Source organism: Diadema antillarum, unplaced genomic scaffold (genome assembly GCF_040938485.1).
Source record: "Diadema antillarum isolate AM-2024a unplaced genomic scaffold, OU_Dant_1.0 seq00001126_RagTag, whole genome shotgun sequence".
NCBI classification, from domain to species: domain Eukaryota; kingdom Metazoa; phylum Echinodermata; class Echinoidea; order Diadematoida; family Diadematidae; genus Diadema; species Diadema antillarum.
Genome location: NW_027271940.1, coordinates 985,118 through 1,006,579, shown reverse-complemented (window position 1 = coordinate 1,006,579; position 21,462 = coordinate 985,118). Strand labels below are relative to the sequence as shown.

Below are 21,462 nucleotides of genomic sequence, written 5' to 3'. Positions count from 1 at the left end.
GGCGCTCGCAGGGTTGGGCGTGTTTATCTATTTTCTCTACTTTTTTTTTTTCCAAATCGCCCTCTCTTTCTTTCTCTCTTTCCTTTTTTTTTTTTTTGTCAGGTATAGAGAGACACACGCAGCGTAAGTCTGTATGGAGCGCAGAAAAATGAGCCCAGTTCTCTTTCTGTTCAGTTATATTATGAAAGCCAATTTTATAACAAGCAACTCACAAATTTCATGCCTCAGTGATGCTGTCACACGTTCGCTTCAACATCGACAATACAAAGAAAGAACAGTATAAAACTTTTATTCAACGTTAGTTGTTTCTGGCGCACGCAAAGGGGAGGGGCGTGGTCGCGCTACCTTCACATTAGGACTAATGAATGCGCAAGTGCAGAATGCGAATCCAAGCGTGGGTTGTGCGAAAATATTGCCATACTTCAATGAACTCTGATCAGTACAACACCAATTAAATTAATTGCGTTTTGAAGTTCAACAGATATGAATGCCTCTTGATTGATTTAACCATGGAGTTACAGCATGCAATGTAAAACATTACGTGAAGTGAATATGACAGGTGCATGCGATCCGTTTGGAGTGTTTGAGAGAGAGGGAGGGGGAGGGAGATCGAGGAAGAACAAATATATAAAGATCAACAGAATTAAATTGTGACATCTGATATTACACGAATGCCCCATATCAACCACTGACATAAACAATGATTTTGCAATCATGTATTAACAGGAGCACATTCATGCTAAACATTAAGTTAAACATTCACAAGAAGCGGTACAAGTACATTCTCAAAAATTAGTGTTTCCAACTACAACAATATTGTCGTGTGACAGTTTGAATTCTCACATTATTTGTTATTTTGTTAATCAATTTCAAAGGCAAACAAGCAAAAAAAAATGCAAGAGAAAACTAGCAAGGCAGCCACTTCACACTTCAAAAGTGTGGTGCAGTAAAAGTCAAATACATTCCATGACTTGTACATCTGCATGTAAATAGCCTATCAAGAACAAAATCAATGTGGCGGTCATCATTATCCATCTAATTTTCTATTACCGAGATCACTAATGTGTCACCATCTTGTGAAAATATGTGAGTCTAGAAATCCTCTAAACTTTCTAATGTATATATCATGAGATTCCATGAAACTTTCTCCTTCTTGTTTAATTCTGCTCAAAGAATGGAATTCCCCTGTAATCTCAAAAAATGAAGAAGCGCCATAAGCAGAAATAGTGGGAAATCGTTGAAAACGATAATTGCATACATTCAAGAATACAAACAAAACTCGCCCGCACCAACAGACGTTTTGGAAACGTAATTAATTCTCTGTGTGTTCAGAAATAGAGCATATCAATGTTTTTCTTCTCCAGTAAAGTATTCAATAATTATTTTGTTTGACCAAGCTCCACAATGTGCGTGGGATGTCACTTTACAAGTGGCTCGCTTTGTGAAGGCCTCTACACATTAAATCTTCTTGTCTCTTTTTACCCTCACTCCTTTTACGTCGGCCATTTTGAGATCATGAGACATCTTACATTTCATGTATTTATTTTGCAAGTTCTGTTCTTTCTTATGAATTTTAAAAAAGTACAAAATTGTAATAATTGCGGTCAATATATGTATTTTCATAATTTCCATTTTTGATCACTGATGTATTTATATGTTATATTATAATGCTGATTGTATAGGAATGAACAGATGCCTATTCCGGACCAAATATTAGTGGAAAAGTAGAATGTGATAAGCACAAGAAAATTTGCTCGAAATCACACATAAAATTACTAGAAGTTTTGAATTAAAGTTCCTCCAAGTTTCACAGTAATTAATTCTTGAAATGTCAATATGAATATGCAAATGAGTGAGTTGACGTCATTACATTATACACCTTGCACGTATAGGCCTAGTTGATTAGTTTGTATATGTTTCCTACAATTTCTTTTCTTTTAACGCAGTTAAACTTCAGTCTCAAATCCTGTATATCTGAATGCTCATTATCTTAAAGTTGTTCAGCCAGGAATAACATGATATGTTCTATACACTTTTGTAGCGGATTTTTTTAAATGTCATTGCTTGTTGTTGTTTTTTTTTTTGTCACACACGATCAGCTCAGTGGAAAATTGTCAGATGATGACGACATCAGATTACCAATTTGCATATTCATTTCAACTGATGAGAACTGCTTGGCAAAAATTAGGTGAAATTCACAAAAAAATAACTTCTCTAATTCTTAACCAATGTTGATAAAATTTTCACTTTTGTGCTTTCACATTCTACTCTTCTATATAGACTATCTTTTAATAGGTCCTGAGTTGCCCTTTTGAAATTAGAATGAAATGAGTAAGCTAAAAAAATTTGCAGTTTCCGTCATTACCATAGAAGCAAATAAGTACAATGAACACCGCCGGCGCCACGTTTTCAAAATTGGGGGGGGGGGGGGCACTTCCGGGTTTCATCATTAACAAGCAAAAAAACTAAAGCAAAACAAAACAAAACACACACACACACACAACAACAACAACAAACAAACAAACAAACAAACAAACACAAAACACAAAAAAGGCCTTAAGCGCAACTTATAGAGTGCCACTTCCGGGTTTCTTCAGCTGACAAGCGAAAAAAAAAAAGGTCTTCAGCGCAAAAACGAAGGCATTACCGCGCTCGGGGATGTTTCATAAAGCTGTTCGTAAAGTTACGAACGACTTACGAGCGACTAGTGATCAGTTCTTGTGCTGGATTATGGAAATTCTGATAAGTATAGCACATCAGAACTGATCACCAGTCGCTCGTAAGTTGTTCGTAACTTTACGAACAGCTTTATGAAACAGGGTCTGGTTTCAATCTATCTCTAGTGCCACTTCCGGGGTATAAAAAGTGGTGGTGGTGGGGGGGGGGGGGGGGGGGGCAAAGTGGTAACACCCCCCCCCCCCCCCCGGTGGTTGGGCCCTGCCCGTTGTCATGGATATCATAATATCAGCTCATGCAGATCAAATAGGTTTTTATTGTTGATGCACTAGTTATCTTTATGTCAATGAAACCTGTTGTGTACCACCACGTAAGTTTTGAATTTTACCTAGGCCCTATAGGGCATAATGTATTTTTTTTTTTTTTATGACGTGAATCGACTGCTACTGATGTTCGTGATAAGGCAGGTGGGAAATAGTAGAGAGCAAAGAGTATAGAGAGCTTCGAGCTATACTCTTTGGTAGAGAGGTCTACCGGTAGTCGTAGTTTGGATCCGGTCAGTCGACGGGTGTGTGCTTGTTTGTTTGTTGTTTTGTTGTTGTTGTTGTTGTTTTTTGGTGTTTGTTTGTTTCTGTTTTTTAGTTTCTACCGACGCATTCTGATAAACTGTTTGAATTTTTCACTTACACCTAATTTGTAGGCATTCTATAGGCGAAACATTCATGATTCGGATTTCACCTTGGTTTGTGCGGAAATGCAAGGTATAGCCTTGAAATGAGTCTGGGCGGCAACGGCCATTATTTAAAATAACAACAACAACAATGACCTAAACAACAACAACAACAACTTGCTATCCACGTGTTGTATTCGTTCACTGTAAGTTTTACTTCCGATCTTGTACAAGTGGCTGTTAAGTGGGTGCGCGGCGCGGAGCGAGCTGAGATAGAGCCGAAGGCGAAGGACAAGGGGACCAAGATCTTGCATATTAGAAAATCTCAACTTGTAAGCGTGATCATGATCAGTATGTTATTTGTGGATGAAGCTTATTCTGAAAAATATCGTATTACACTAAGATTCATGCTGACAAAGTGACCTTTGTCCGTTTACTCTCTCTCTTTCTCTCTGTTGTTTGTCGTCTGCTGGTTTGTACGATACGAATGCAACAGGTTATAAGTACTTAGTCCCAAATGTACAAATATATGTTATTCGCCATCATATCACTTGCGATCGCGACGATGCGTATAGCGTAGCGAGCGGAAACGAGTTACCGTGGTCCGTGGTAACGTTAGGAAGATGTGTATTAAACGTTAGATCTAATCAGATGCAGATCTATATACAGTAGACTTAGATCTAGTATCTAGTTACATGTCTAGACCCTACAGAATTAAATGCAAACATTTGTTATAACTAGACTAGTTCTAGATCAGATGACACATACACAACACCTTTTTAGTTTGGTTCCTTCTTTTCTCTAGTCTAGACAATTCCAGTAGGGTCCTAATCCATGGCCATGGCAGTATTCTGTGGAATTAAAGCTAAAACTTGAAAAGAACACACTACCGTTGTTGTACCAATTGTTGGCCATTGCATTAGAGAAGGATTGGCACTAATTCAGTTTCATATCCACATGTTCACATTTCATGTTTATGATCAATCCCCCAATTTTCTTCAAATTTTGTGATGGTAAAAAAGCACCAAACAATGTTTGACCTCCAAAATTCGAACTACAAAATTCAACTACACGCAAGAGCATATGTTTTACATGTAGTCGGAGGTCAAATTTTGGACAGTGCTATGGTCGAATTATGGGCAGCTTGCTTTATAGAGTGAAATATATTTAAACACATGACTCAGCAAAATCTGAACCAGATGACCAAACCGAGGCCGAGCTACTGAGGGAAAGCATCAATATCAGCTTCAATCTTTGACATTGTCGCTCACCCATTCGATAAGTAATCTACTAAAAAGCCCAAAATTTTTGGCGAAGTATAGTTGGCCTAAGCCTTAGTACACATCAAACTCTAAGCCCGTAAACCTTAACTCTAAAACTCTGACTCTAAACCTAAACCTAGTATACACAAGACTGTGTTAGCTCCAAAAGATGGCTTCCGCAATCATTTTTCATTGCATTCTAGGGATTTTTTTTTTTTTACAATCACTGGTGAGTTATTTCCAGGACTTCCTGACAAATGATTCGATTGCAAACTTGCCACCTATTTATCTTTAAAATGTGTTTCAAAGAAATTGCTTGCTAATTGGCTCAAAATCGTATTATTGGACATTGGACATATACTTCCAACGAAAACTGATGTCATCCGAGTTCTGCAGAATATCATATTCTTGTTAACTCTGTTAATGCAGTGCTTTATTTTCAGAAAAGTATGAATAAATTCATTAATAATCTGTTGAGCCTGATATGTTCCAGGTGACATGGAAGAACTGATGTCATATCTGAAAATCTCAGAAAGCATTTTTTCCCAATCAATACTTCAGGGATTCATAGTCACTTGACTGAGCTTTAAAAATTTTTAATACTGCATTTTGTGGTCACAATGAATTACTAGTATGTGGTTTTGATATCAAACTGCATTTCATGAGTTCTATCTTTGATATGTTACATATCAAGATAGAACCTGTGAAATGCACTTTGATACCATAACCACATAATTCATTGTGATTACAAATCAGTGATAGAACCCATGAAATGCAGTTTGATATCAAAACCACATAATTCATTGTGACCATAAAATGCGGTATTAGAAATTTTAGAAAAGCCCAGTTTAGTCACCAGTGATATAAAACAGGCGCGTTACGTCACAATCCAATATGCAACAACTCATTTAATGATATCTTGAAGCAAATTAAATATGTTCAGAATGTGTCAAGAGTGCTGCAATCATTTTATTCCGGTAGAATGTTTTGGCAGACCAACTATAGCAGTGTTTGTCATACATTTCCATGAAATGGGCAAATAAGAATCAGCTGGTAATATCAATTTCCTCCGCAGGTCAATGAGTATGACTCACAAGCTTGACTTTGAAATCAAGACACAGTGGGATGGAAGACTGGTGAACCATTCTCCAGTCCAGCTCTCCATAGCGAAGAATGAGGATGAGGATGGTGGCATCATAATAGAAGTGGTTGCACCATTCTATGATGACCCTCCTCCACCTGTATCCTCTGGCAGCTCACAGCCTGGACTGTGGGACTATGAAGGTTTGTTCTTCCTTTCAAATCAATGTATCTCAAATTGATTGCTGCTATATTTACCATCTAGCATTCTCTTTTTATCGTCTGTATTCTTTCTTCTTCACCCAATTCATTCATTCTTTCCCCTCCCTCTCTGGTTTTTATCTATTTTGTCTTTCTTTTTTGTGCTCATGTTCACAAGGAAACCTGTATGCACATGCATACCAGTTCTGATGTTCTTCTTATGTAATGCTGTATCATTTGTAATTTCTTCATGTGCAACCTGTCATAAATAATACTTTGAATGCCGTCTAAATGTAATATTTACCATGTCGACTCAACAATAAATCAACTCACTTGATCTACCAACTCCAATCACAAATTTTCATGCGAAAATTCCCTGGATTTCTTTACTACTCTGTGAGTACAACTTGATATCAGAAAGTAGCTCTTCAATTACCAAAGCTCTGTAAGGAGAAATGAAAATTGTTCTCGATACACTCTTCCTATATCTGAGTTCAGCTATTGGCATTTACTGCAAATAACCATAGATTTGGCACAACTTGCTTTTGTTGAAGGCTATTCATTTTGTAATGTTGCTTGAAAGCTTTGATATTGTATATTTGGTTTCTTTTCTCACCATTATTGTACAGTTGTGGAAGCCTTTTTCTTGGGTGAAGAAGATAAATACCTTGAAGTGGAAATTTGCCCGTAAGTGAAACGTCAATTTCTCCCTTGGATGGTACTACTACAAGTAGTACTACTAATAATAACAACAATGATAATGATATTAATAGGAAAAAAATGAATAATATGCATTTGGTTCATTATGAGAAAGTGCAGGGTACAAATACAGATTGTCTCGCTTTGGAGTTAGACCCAGGGGATTCATATCAAAGAAAAAATAAAAGGAGAGACTCAAAGAAAATGGAAAGGCAGCCTGTGTAGGGAGCAGAGCTGGTAAAAAGACAGTTTAATAAAAGTTATTAAATTAGCTCTCGCTACATCATTCGCCGTCTATGTACCCAAGATATGAACTTCAGTACATTGAGTGCTCAGTATTTCTGAATTTGAGTAAGCCAGTTGGCTGTAGAACAGCTTGTCCTAGTCCTGGTAATGAGTTGTGGTGTCTCTGACCTGCTGTGGATGATATATTGTCTACCGTGTATTCCAGTCAATAATTTTCAAGCAGTAGTGAATGTTTTTAATTCTTCATTACACTTAATTACAGAGACATAATTCATGGTAAATTTTATGTTTGATTAGTAGGGAAAGGTTGCATGTGCATTGCCCCTAGTTGCATTTCAGTTTGTAAACTGATAATTGTACTACCATAACATCCCGAGTTAGAGTGCTAATGAAAATATTCATAAAGCATTTAGAAGACAAGTTAACATGAATGACAGTGCTCAGATGTCATACAGTATAGTGCAAAACAAGACCCATGTAATTTGGATTCTGTCCTTCATATTACTCTGTACACTGTAAAACCCGAAATATTCAGAGCATGAAACTTCCGTGAATTGGAGCTGACGGACTTTTTTTTGCAGCATGAAACTTTCGTGAATGGCCACTGGCATTGATTTAAGTGTTGTATACATGAAAAATTTAATGGGAATTTTACTTTTGCGAATCTTGGCTCCTTGCAAAATTTGTGAAAGTTTCATGCTTGTAAAAATTTCCGGTTTGCAGTCTCTGTCCTAGTGTCATTCCTTTCTTCCTCTCAGTCTGTCTACTGTAGTCTCCATTGCATGTACTCGTACAGCTGTTTACAGCTGAGCATAGAAGGAGAACAGATTACCTGGCATGGCAGTCTAAAGATTTACTTGCATTCTCAGGTTATTGTATATCTGTGTTCTGAGTCAAGAGTGTGTGAATTCAATGAAATAGGTTAGTTTCAACGGGCACAACTTGTCTATAAATGAGGCTTAAAGAACTTTTATTATCTTTATGTAGGGCTCGACATTAGTGGTGGCCCGGAGGCCCAGGGCCACTGGACATTGATTGCAGGCCACCAAATTTTCCCAAAGGTTATCTCTTGGTGGCCTGTTTGGGCAGCTAAAATTCGAAATAAGGTGTGTTAGCCTTTTATTTCGGGCCACCAAAATTTCAAATCCAGAGATTTGAGTGATCTGAATGGATCACCAGAGAAAAGTATTAAGCCCTGCTTTACGTAATGTCATTTCTGCCTAAAATGCAATATTGTTGCCCAGATACTTTATGTTGTTGCTTCAAATAAGAAATGCATTGCCAATATTCTGCTGACCTATCCCTCCTCCCCCCCCCCAACAGTTTTGATCATGATTCCTTACACACCCAATATGGTTCCCACATTGTGTAGTTACTATTAAGATGGAAATTTTCATGCATTTTGCACATTGTGAATTTATGAAATGCTATTTTTATGCTTGTTATATGGAGTACTGTTTTAAGTTTTGATTTCATGGAAATATAAACACCTGGAATATATCCTAACTTGCCAAGTGTGAAAAATTACTCATGCAAAAATTTCCATTTTTTATGCCTCCGCCACGAAGTAATGCCGGAGGCATTATGTTTTCGGGTTGTCAGTCAGTCTGTCCGTCCGTCCTTCTGTCCGTCCGTAATGAATTTTGTGGACAAGGTAACTATCAAAACCTTTTGAGGTATCCTAATGAAATTTGGCATGTATGTGTATTAGGGGGTGAAGTTGTGCCTATCAACTTTTGGGTGCACATGCTCAAGGTCAAAGGTCAAAAGGTCAAGGTCAAATACATAAAACTTCACTATTTCCATCATATCTGTGCAATGCCTGAAGATGTTTTCTTGAAACTTAGTGTATACATGTATTACCCAATTAAGATTATCTGGTGAAAGTTTTGGTTATGAGGTCAAAGGTCAAAGGTCAAAAGGTCAAGGTCAAATACATAAAATTTCACTATTTCCACCATACCTATACAATGCCTGAAGATATTTTCTTGAAACTTAGTGTATACATGCATTACCCAATTGGGATTCTCTGGTAAAAGTTTGGGTCATGAGGTCAAAGGTCAAAGGTCAAAAGGTCAAGTAAAGATATCAAAACTTCACTTTTTTCTCCGTAACTTGGAAATTGTTCAAGGTATCTTCATATGGAACATAGTATATATGCATGTACTGACTGGCAGTGATTATCGAGAGGATTTAGGGATCATGGGGTCAAAGGTCAGGGGTCAAAGGTCAAGGGCAACGCTTCAAAATTTTACTATTTCCCTCATGTTTACGCAATGCCAGCAGGATTATTATTTTTCTACACTAGGTGTATGCATGTTTAACCTAATAGAGATTCTCTGGAAAGTTTTTTTTTTCTTTTGTTTTTGCCTCAAAGGTCAAAAGGTCTAAGATCAAGTGAAAGTGCTGAACTGATTTTTTCCTCCATATCTCGGAAGTGGCTAAAGTTATATTGAAACGTACTACATATTTATGCATCTTCTGCCTTACAGTGATTATCTTATGAATTTTAGGGTCAAAGGCCAGATGAAAATGGTAACAATTTACTGTTTAATACAGAAATCACACCTTTTCTCCATACCTTGAAAATTACTCAATACATAAACATATGAATGGGTCAAAGTCAAGTTAAAGTCTGTAAATCCCAAATACATGCTCTCATAAATAGGTCAAGGAAGGTGAGCATTCAACACATTTGTGACAAACTTGTCATTTTAACATTTTGCCAATTTTGTGAAAATGTAATCACACATTGTCCATGTGTGCTATTTAGACCTATTCTGAGAATCATGCATTATGGCGGAGGCATAACAGTCGCCATAGCGACATTTCTAGTTCAGTAATAAGACACACACATATGTACACACATACACATGCGGAGCAATAGTGGGTGGTTTTTGTCTTTTCAATGTTATGATCAGTGCAAAAATCAACAATCACTCATTAAAAAAAAAATACCACTGCAGGTAACTGTGCCCTGTGTGTCTGAATCACAGTCAGTACTTTCCACAGATATATACCACTAAGCTGTAGATCTAATACCACACTTCAGACTCAACAATTTATTCCAAGAACAGCAAAATATGTAAGCACATTGATTGGATGATTTGTACATGAATACAATTATAAAATACTACATGTTAGATTTAGTTGTTGGCTCAGTGCAGAGTTTGAAAACATATTGCACACCAAAATTTGATGATATCACATGGGTATTCTAGCTGCTTTTCTATCATTGCAGTAGGTGGTATAATGTTACTTTTGCATCTGTTGGTTTTTCAAGAATGTTATGTGGGCTACTTGTGCAAAGATTCCAGACATTATAAATTGTTAGTTTGTTTTTGGTTGTTGTTGGTTTTTTTTGTGTGTGTGTGTGTGTGTGTTTTGGTTGTTTTTGGGGGGGGGGAGGGGGTTGGGGGATGAGGGTTGTCTGATGGGCACATATGTTCTGTTAAATGAATGTTTATGAATTCCTATGATGTATGCTCAAAGCTACGATGTATGCCTCAGAAGAAGACAAAAAAAATAATGATATGACATACAACTTTGAAAATGCCACATTTTAAGGTACAATTTTAGTGCTTTTGTATAAATTTATGCAATTGTTTTTTTCTCTTCATTCAGCAAAAGAAAGTCACATGTAACATTGAACACAAAATAGTACAGTGTAATAATTTGACAATCGTCAATCTATAGATATCTTGTGGTTTAACTCATTATCAAGGATATAATCTATGATTACTCTTTCCAGTATCAAAGATTACTGCCTTACTTTTCATAGTCCAATTCACTGCTAGGTATTAGCAAAGTATGCAACTGATCCATGTCACCCACTAGTATTGACTTCATTAAGTAGGCAAGGAAGTAAAGTCTTCATTGTAAGCAAATGAGCAAGGATTACTGTATACGTCATATATTTCACGAGTCTAAATTTTTGCGAATTGGGAATTCCCGACGATTTCGCGAGTGGTTAAATTCGCGATCGTAGAGTCCTGTACTGAATGGAGAAGTGTACACGCATACGTCACATTCACATCGGGATCAGAGTCATTATTTTCGCGTGTCTTTAATTTCGCGAATAGCACCTGACTTTGCGAAATTTGCGAAAATAAAAACCTTGTGAAATATTTGGCGTATACAGTATTACATGGAGAAATCATGTTCTCCTATTATTTATGAAAAAGATAATGTGTTGGGCAAGGCGTTAGCATTGGCCTGTGATCAAGATGAGTTTCTTACAGGATGGGTTTTGGAGGCTTTTTAGCATCCACACAAGCTGAACTTGCCACAAAGGAATGAATTCTTGGGGCATACAGTAGTATGAGGATGTGAGCCCTCTAGAGGAAAGAACACTATAGGTTCATCATGATCTGTTTGTGCAGTTTGGACATATGGTATTATGTTTACCCCCTGAACACCTGTAAGTACTACCTGTATAATCTAGATGACTTGAGAGTGGAGCAACTTTTTTCTTTTTTTTTTAATATTTGCAATATCTGCTATATTTACTTAAATCAAGGTCATCATTCATATCTAGCAAATTGCTATTTTATTCTTCTTTTATTTATTTATTTATTTTTTTTTTTACTGTGTCACTGTGGTATAGAACTGATTCTGCATTGTGCTGTGCCAGGAACACTGTTTGTTGATCATACAATACCTTCAATTAGAAATGATTCGTGAATCTGTTCCAATTGACTGCACATGACATGTGAAGCTTACATGCAATGATGAGACAATTTAACTAGGCTGTACCTAAGCCTTGTGCCAAGTTTAGTCTTGAATTGAAGACTAGTCCATCAATCTGATCATGTGAAACATTCACAAAACTATTTGTCTTCCCCCCCCCCCTACTTCTTGTAGGCTAATGTTTTAAATAAACTGGACACAGGGCAGTGATCTCTCTGTATACAATTTTTCTGGATGAAATGTGAGGAAATCCCAGACACAATAAGTCCATGCACTTCTTATTTGTTAAAGAGTTTTGTTTGATAGAATGTCATGCTAGTCGCCACCTCTTTAATAATCAGATAGACTTGGGTGAAAAAACCTTTGTCTTGATTAGGCAACTAACTTGATTAAGAGATATTAGGCAGTTGTCTATATGATAGTACATAATAAGATACAAAGTTTGACACAGCGCACCATAACTTGCACACACAAGAATATCACTAACAAGCACCGACTTCAGATGTACATGAATTCATTACATCAAGACAAGTTTTTATATCACTTTTAACACAAAATTTTGTTCTCATGAACTTTTTTTACAAATTAATATGCATCATTAATGTAAATTACAACACATTTCATCAACGTTTTTTTTTATTTTTTAAAAATGGAACACCTCAGGGCATAAAACTAGTTATCATCATTAGTGTATTATCATTATTACCAAGATAATTTTTATTCTTATTATAATGATTAAAAGGGATTTAGTTATTTATCCAAACCTATGGAATAATTTCAATTCATATCTAATTTAGTTTTCTCCTTTTGATAAAATGCATTTTGTGTGAAGTTGTTGTTGTTGTTTTTTTTTTGGTGAAAAATTTGTTCCATATCAGTGCTATATCTTGTCCCATTTTAGCCATGGCATTGATGTGCCTCTGAAATGTTGCTGTTTAGTAATATATTGTCACATTAAAACAGTATTAAGGTTTATCTGGGTCCTAATTACCTAAAGGGTGATGACTGTAATAAATACGGCGCAAAAATAAAAACACGAATATTTTTGCTTGCCATATGTTCCAGTAGTTGATGTCTGGATTCTGCAGAATTAAAAACACGCCAAACTCTTCTTACCCAGCCGAGCGCGAAAAATTACTCGCGCGAAAATATCCACTTTTACAGTATTGGTGGATAGGACTAGAATGCTTTCATTTCATAAAATACCTGGGAGCTTATAAACTGAGAGAGGCAAGTTGCAAAGATAAAAAATGTGAATCCATTCAGAGTGGTACAGAATTTTACAAAACTGTTGAATTGCCGTGCTGAGTGACCAAGATATCAAGCCATGGTCGTCACTTTCCTCGAAGCTCTTTTCATGTGGTATACACCTTATGATCTAGAAAAAAGAGGTAAAACGTATCGTATGTAACCACTGTTTTTGATATAAACCTAGTAGGTATGTGCAATCCACTTTTTGCCCCCCGTGTGTTGTATTTTGCCACTGGTATTGCACTGATCCACGATTTCAGTGTCACATCTTCTTTTGGCAGCTCCTGAGATGAATGATAAAGACTTCTACCATTTCAGAAGATTACTCATAATTTCAGATGTAGTTGGCATCAATTCCTAAAATGAAGTATTGACATAGATAGGTAAATATTTGTAAAGTTTTCACACTCGTTTACACATTATACTTCAAACGGTTGTCCTCAATAGGCAAATGTTATGATTGTCAGAAGTGGTTCACTTTTGTCTTGACCGACATGACAATTAAGAGATAATGTATGCCAAAATATTAACAAATACAGATAAAGAATGAAAGGTTACATGTTGAATCCATCATTCAGCATGTACACAAAACTAGACTGAGAAATTAGTCAGAAATATATTTTGAAAGTGCGATACTAACTTGATTTAAACTTCTTTATTTATCGAATGGACCACATGATGTAACTAATTTCAGTTGTATTGCACGATTTGATAAAAGTATGGATTGCCAAACCCTGATTTCACTGACAACTGAAGAGCCTCAAAAAGTTGACATGGGGACATACTTCAGAGTGAACAGTAGGCCAACTCCAAATGAAGAGAGAAGTTTGAATGACACCACATAGCACAAACACTTACAAGTTTACTGACTAAAACAGACAACAGTTCTTTACAGTAATTCTTATTATGCTACAAAATGTCACCATGTAGCAAATATCGTAGCGTTATAGTACTAGTACAACACTAGTCCTGAATAATTAAGTGATGCCTTGTGTATTATTTGATGATTGACATATAAACAGAATCAATTTTCGTCTCAATGTCAGTTTTACACACAAGCTCATTTTGGTCTCATGTATATTCTGCGCAGCTTTAATGCCTTTTGCTCAAAGACCGAGTGCTGCTCAAACCCCAAGTCCATCATGAGCTTTGCAAAGGACACCATGTCGATGGTGAGCTTTGTCTTGTAGCACTTCCCTCCTGAGAGGTACTTGGTGTCGTTCAGAGGTTGTTCCCTGCCCGTGATGGCTTGAGCTATTTCCTGGCAGACAGATTCCGAAGATTCAAAGTGCCAATTTGAGTAAAGAACATCATACTGCTCAGCACGGCCTTGCACATACAAAAAGTCCTTTTTCCTCCTCCCCGTGTGTGATGACTCATTATTGGGCGATTCTGCTGCCGGAAGTGACCTTTGACCTGGGGAGGCATGCTGATTTGGTGAGGCCACTGGTAACTCAAGGATGAGCTCAAAAAGCTCGTAGTAAGCAGCCTCCTGTCTCAGCATCTCAGTCTCATTGAAGTTGTCAGGAAGGAGCACGCGGCCGAGCCGAAGACAGTTGAGGATGAGGCGGAAGAGGGTGGGGTCCCTGTCGATGAACAAGCTGCTTCCGTCATCGGTTTCCCGCGTCTCGCTCTCGACCACCATAACTGCCAGCTTGGAGTTTGGATATCTGGTTAAGGTGCTGAATTTGGTGGTGAAGAATGTCCCCCCGACATTCAGCGTGACTTGCTTATCCTCCATGTTTTGAGTTTGTATCACTGAATCGTGTCAGGAGACTATATGTGATCCGTCCCCACAACGGCAGGTGAATAATGTCTAACTGGCTCTTGAAGATCACGAAAACTGATTTGTTTATGAAAAATGTTAGACAGTGAACAGATCAAATACAAGTGGGGTTGTTCACCTTTCAAGGTGGTTTTTGAACCAGAATTTGCAGTCATTGAAATCTTGATAAATATGCAAGTTGCACACTGTCCTAGAGATCAATGGAGAATATCATCCCAGAAAGTGCAAGTTCAATCCATTACTCAAATGTTCCGCGTTTTCCAGTGTCGAATAAAGGTCAGGCAGTGACCGGACTCATCTGGTTTTTCACCCAATGTCTCCCAAGTTCAAACCAAGTCAGCCAAGGTCTAGCTTACCACATTGTTGGCACTGGTTTCCCTCGGAAGTCATTTGTTAATTCCAGTCCAATTGTCCAAAACATGCTATCTGACAGTAGAGCATAGTTTTACAGTGTCCTCAGTGAATATATAAAGTCTAGGTGCAGTTGAATGCAGTACTGTCATTCCATACTGTGCATTATACATCTGATGTATGATGCTATTATGCCCATGCATCTAAGACTGTGTCAGGTGCAAACATAGTGGACCGCCACAATTGTTTTGATTCAAGCAAACAAGGCCTCCAGGATCCTAATAAACTCCATGGACCATAACCAACTCTTTCAGCCACTCCTACCCATACTTATGAAGGCTGAAAAATTAACCTAATGGCTATACACCTCCTTCGGTATACACAGTCAGGCAATAAATGCATAATGACCAACACACCCAAGTCATAACACGTAGCTGACCTGAGTGGTAGTGCTATATGCAGTCACTATGTTGTCGAGTGATCATCCACAGAAAAAGCAATGACCTAAACCCTTGCCTCGATATTGTGCTTAAGTGCATGCAGAATGCAGCAGTTGAGCCATTGCACCAGTCCTCAAATAGTCATATTTGGAACAAAATATACTAGATACAGCTCTCGGTTATTGTTGCTGTCCCACACCTTCTGGCTGTTGTGCACACATAAATTACTATCACAGCGAGTAGCGCATAGGCTATCGAGGGGTGTGTAGTCTCTCTCTACAGTCATGTTTATGAATTGTTTTTTTTTTTTATTGAGCAGGTTATCTTCTGTTTTATAATGTTTCCAAAGGGAAGTGGATATTTTTGCCTTCCAAACTACATCAATACATTAGAAAACAAATTTTTTACAGGGATTGTGTCAGTAGGGTCTGAATTTTAGACTAAATTGAACCAAGGGGGATGAAAATGAAGGGGAAAAAAAAATCTGTGCTAGTCAGCATTACCGTACCTTTTCAGTGTGGCTTTGTCATAGTGTGAATGAGAACATTAGACAAATTAGAGCTGATATGGCCAATATTTTTCTTATCAATGCATGGTTACCTAAACACATAAAACTAATGTGTTATGCAGATTTCATGTTTCTCAGTCACATAATTACATATTAGGCCTATATGAAATTGATGGAGTAATATTGATAAAGCAAGATTGATTGATGGACTAAAATTGTAAGAAAAGTGTTCTTTTTTCATTTCGTGCCCATCATCTTCTGACGTTCTTTTCCATATTGCTGCACATTTTTTTTTATTTGCCAGACATTCTTTTTTCATTTTGTGTGTACATTTTGTTTTCCTCTCATCTCATTTCTTCTCTTTTCCTTTCTCTCTCTCTGTCTCTTTTTCTCACTCTCTGTCTCTGTCTCTCAGTTCTTCCGTCTTTTTCTTTTGCAAAAAACAAAAACAAAAACAAAAACAAATGTGCTGCAAATGATATCAGCTTGACATACTTAAAGGGATGGTGTAGTTGTTGTTGAGATGGGGATTCAGATTTTGACTTTTTGTGAGATCATTAGAAACCACTTAAGTTGTTCTACATGAAATATTAAAGAACATACAATTCTATGAGGAATTAAAAATTGATTTGATCAAAATCATTCTGAAATGGCTGAGATATCCAAACACAAAGTAAAACAAAGTGGTCCTAATAAAAAGGTGGGACCCATCTGATATTAAAACCTCTTTTTTTGATATTTCAGCCATATCAAAACTGATTTTCATCAAACACCTGTCAAATACACTTTCAATTTCTCTCAGAAGTGTATGCTCTCTATTATTTTGTATAAATGGTTTTTGGAAAATGTTAAAACCTGAATCCTCATCTCAACAAAACCTATACTATCCCTTTAATATTGCATCGGTAACAGTCCCATTCATACATGCACTAGAAATAATGGTTATTGAACATTCTTTTTTGCTATGTCATGAGAAAACTATTAATTATAGTAAGTAGACATACATGCATACACACACATGTTAACTTATGTGGTATATGCCATGGCAGGCAATGCAAAAATTGGTCCAGTTTGATTGGGGGGGGGGGGAGAAGAATAGATTTAATTTGCTTTCTCTAGGTTATTTGTACCTTACTATCCTTTTGTAATCTTAATATTCCATATGTCTTATAAATATGACATATGATACACTCTATCACTCTATTGAGAAACATTAAGAATCTACCACAAATTCTTCCCTGCAGTCCCAAATATTTTACATCTACCTATAATTCATGGAGGAAACTACAAAGGCTCTGCAATGACAGGTGATTAACTTATCAGTGTAATAGATATAATCAACTGTGGCAATACAACACAATGAACTAAGAGCCATGAATATTCAGTAGATCTCTTTTTTATCATTGTTTCCATAGGAAATGTTATATTCTCATATTACCACACTTTGGACATGAAAAATGTTACAATTTTTATGTCAGCACCTTTAAAGACCCTGCAAAAAAAGAATCAAAATCACTTCATCATGAAGCCACACATAGGCCTACATCTTTCAAGAGGAGCTCACCCTATGTTGGGATTGTAAACATTATACTCGTGCTTCATGTGAAACTCTAGCAAAAACTCTCAAAAACTCAGCATACTCGTCAAGTTCCACTAAAAGAGTCACATTCAATTCAATTCAGTTCAATTCAATTCAATTCAATTCCATTCTATCATTCAATTCAGTTCAAGTTTGCTTTTGTTTCCATCCATAAAAGGAAATTCATAGTACAAGGTGATACATAAAAATTTGTTAATATAATTGTTAAACAATTTGAAAGGACAAATCATTTTATTATAATACAAAATATATGTATGAATGATAATGTAGCAAAAAAGAACAATGCACACTTTGCCGTTGTATCAAAAAACAAAGAAACATGCATGGTAATGGAAAAGAGTGATCCACTGAAAAGCAAAGCTTGTAGGAGGTGGATCACAGAACAAAAACAACAACAAATATCAACACCAATATACCAACATAAGGTATTTATGCTAAATTAATCTATGTACAGTTGGTGCATTTGTTCATTGATGTATAGGATGCTAATGAAATAAAAACATGGTGTATCAGTAACAGTATTTGTTTTAAAGTACAAATAACAAAATACAAACTCAAGATAACATAACAATGTCATGGCACAACGGCTATTCATTGGGCCATGTGTACCAGAAAAATATGGTGACCAAAACAAGATACAAAGGCACACTGGTGGTCATGAAAAATAAACAGACAAAAAACAAACAAGAATGCACACATTAACAAAATACACAAGTACTGCTCAACGAAGAATGAGAAAAAAGGAGCAGTGAAGAAAGGAAGAAGGGTCTGTAAACACATCACTCCATCTCAAGGATACATGTGAAAGTGTAGAGGATATTATATAAACAATGTAATTATCTGTTATATACCCACATGTGAAAACAGATATTTTTTTCAGTATATATTTACATATGATAAACTTCATAGATCCTTTTAAGCTGTCAGCTAAGCTACTGTATATAATGCTATAATTTTCGCGTACATAAATTTTCACAAATTGCGGCTGGTACACATTTTCGCGAGTGGTTACATTCGCGATTGGGGGACCAGAAAAAATATGAAGTGGCAAAGAAAGTGTGAATTTTCAACTTACTAGCAAATAAGAATGATTGATACTAGTTATACACTGCATGAAAAAAACTTACCAAACTCTGCGAACTAGTAAGTTAAAATTCAACATTTTTGAAGTGGTTAAGTCCATCGCGCTAGATTTCTGACGAGTGGTCCCCTTGAGATAATGGATTGGCTCTCTGCAGTATTCGTAAGTAGACGTGGACGTGCTATATGTACGTAAACAAGCTTAGCCAGTATGGTCTGTTCGGTAAGCCGTGACATGGTATACTAGTACTGAAATGTTCGTATCATCAAGGCAACGGATTCATTTTGGAAGGTAATATTTTCGCGAATAGCTCCCTACTCGCGAAATTCCCGAAAGTAAAACCCCCGTGAAATATATAGCGTATACAGTATTCCAAAATCTGGGTCCAGCATAAACAAATGTATTTTGGGTATGTACGGTCAACATTAATGGGAAATGGTCGTCTTGGGGGATATTTGTGTATGTTACTGTTAAGATTAAATAAATCACATTGAATTATTTTGGGTAGATGATTGCAGTTATAATTAAACATAAACTGGCCGAGTTTTAAAAAATATCTAGACTATCTTTAATTTTTAAGATGGACAGTTGCTAAAAAACTAGCCTTCACACATAATTTATTACTGTATCGACCAAATATAAGACATATTTATGGGTCGTCATGTACTTTTTTTTCTCCTAAGCATGAAAAAAAAATTTACTCAGTATGTACATATTATGAATGCATTGCAAACCCTTATCAAGCAATATATGTGTGAAATTTCATCACTACAGTGGCATTGAAATCCAAATTTTAGTCATAAATGGTTTGTTGGCACGGCAATATACAGTATGATAGGCATAACGGTACATTTTTCAAGAGGAGCTCATCCTTGATTGAGTATGTAAACATCATACTCCGAAAAACAGGATTACATAGAGACCAGAATTGCCTGTCTTGTTACTAACAAACATAAATGGAGAAAGTATTGACACAAAAGTAGTTTCCGGCAGCTCTCTGTGTATGGTGGTGGAAAAGAAGAAAAAATAGTAATAATTAAGATTATTCATAACATTCAATATTGCTATAATGATAGGATAACCCCAGGGTAAACATTGTCGTTCAAAATATTCATCCTCAACACCAGCCACTCCAGTGGAGTACACTAGACTTTTCTAAATCCTTGCAAGGCCATTATTATCTGAATCATACTCCTTCACAGAATTTGAAGAAGATAAATCTCTGCATTTTATGTATTCTCCATATAATTTGACTGACCTAAAAAAGATTGATATTCGGCCTTGTGTGCAATCATTTTGTAACATGTGAAGATTTCAATTACAGTCCCACGCACATTCATACAGGTTCTAGACACATGAACCCGGTATATGGCTGAACTGTATACAATACTTTGTACATTGTAGTTTGCATGCAAATGAACATCAACAGGGGCCCTATAACTTCTCAGTCTTTGAGTGGGCTCTCCTGATTGGTTGAAAGTAATGAACCTTTTTATCTCTCACTAGATATCCTGTCCTTACACTATCAGCTAATCACATACAAGTTTACAGAGTGGTAGCCAGCACTACAGCCTTTGGAGTCATTTGCCAATCAAACTAAAGCCTATTAATTGGCTTATTGCCATCTGGTGACAGCCGAAAAGATCTGGCATATCAAATACAACTGTAGGCATATGACACATGCTGGGTTAAATGCTGTGTCTTCTACTCTGTGAACCAGTGGCATTCACTTCACAACATCTCAAAAAAAAAAAAAAAATCTAGCTATCTGATTGCTTAGTTGCTCATCTTGAGACATACTGATTACAAGCTGGTGCTGTTGAGCCATGGAAATCAGTTACAAATACGCATTTACTCATTCATTTTACTAGCAACAACTTCAACTTATCGATTGGATCACTGTTGCATAAGACTGATTCTACTCTGCCACAATACAATGTGCAACCAAATTTGCCTTTCACAGAAAAAAAAAAGGTCACCATGTATGTACTAAATTTAAGAATAGGTGTGTACCACATTCACTGATCAATGTCAGAGGTGTTGTATAAAACAAATGGTCTTTGCTTGTGCAATGAAACAAGATTTCAAACCCATGACCATTCACTATTTGTGAAATGTTGGAATCCTTACAGGGAAACATTCATCAGTGAAGTTTGAGAGGAAAATTGTAAAATTGGTATAAAAGTTGTCTCTAACCAGCACTAGGTGAATTAGCGAGGTCTGATGAACATTCTATACAGCTTGGCACCATTATCCTTGTCAAAACGTGAGTTTTCAGCAAAGCCCAGAGCAGCCATCATCTGATAAAATATAGCCACATGGATGGACTGAGAATGCCTGTAAGCTGCGCCCTCTTTAAGATGCTTTGGTTTCTCTAGTTGCTGGTATCTTTTTGTCAAGGAATGAGCAATTTCTTGGCAGATGGACTCGGTAGACTCAAAAACCCACTCAGAGTAGATGTTAAAGTGACCTGAACTGGCACCGCATCAAGACGAAGTCCTGGCCATTTTTGGAAGGTGCATGAGGTGTTGCTGCCATAACCGATGTACGACCTGCAGTGGTAGTTGTTTCAGGTGGGACTGTGGGCAATTGTGAGGCGAGGTCGTAGAGCTCAAAGTAAGTCATCTCTTCTTTCAACATCACCATCTCGTTGAAGTTGTCGGGAAGGAGCACGCGGCCGAGACGAAGACAGTTGAGGATGAGGCGGAAGAGGGTGGGGTCCCTATCGATGAACAAGCTGGTCTCATCATTGACTTCCCTTGTCTCACTCTCCACCACCGTACAGGCAAGTTTGGAGCTCGAGTATTTAGTCAAAGTGCTGAATTTGCTCGTGAAGAATGTTCCTCCGACATTCAGTGTCACCGTCCTATCCTCCATTGTATTTGAGTGATTATATTAGTGTGGTTACAGTGCAGTTTTAAA

General features: G+C 36.9%; 1 protein-coding gene across 1 annotated transcript in view; it reads left to right on the top strand.

Moving 5' to 3' along the window:
- Positions 1-3,607: 3,607 nt before the first annotated feature.
- The window catches only part of LOC139744000 (UPF0462 protein C4orf33 homolog), a 41,897-nt gene continuing 24,042 nt past the window's right edge, over positions 3,608-21,462 (top strand). Inside the window, exons 1-3 of the mRNA XM_071654468.1 lie at positions 3,608-3,678; positions 5,684-5,892; positions 6,519-6,576. Of these exons, the coding sequence (XP_071510569.1) occupies positions 5,688-5,892; positions 6,519-6,576 (263 nt within the window). The 5' untranslated portion in view covers positions 3,608-3,678; positions 5,684-5,687. The remainder of the gene's footprint in view (positions 3,679-5,683; positions 5,893-6,518; positions 6,577-21,462) is intronic.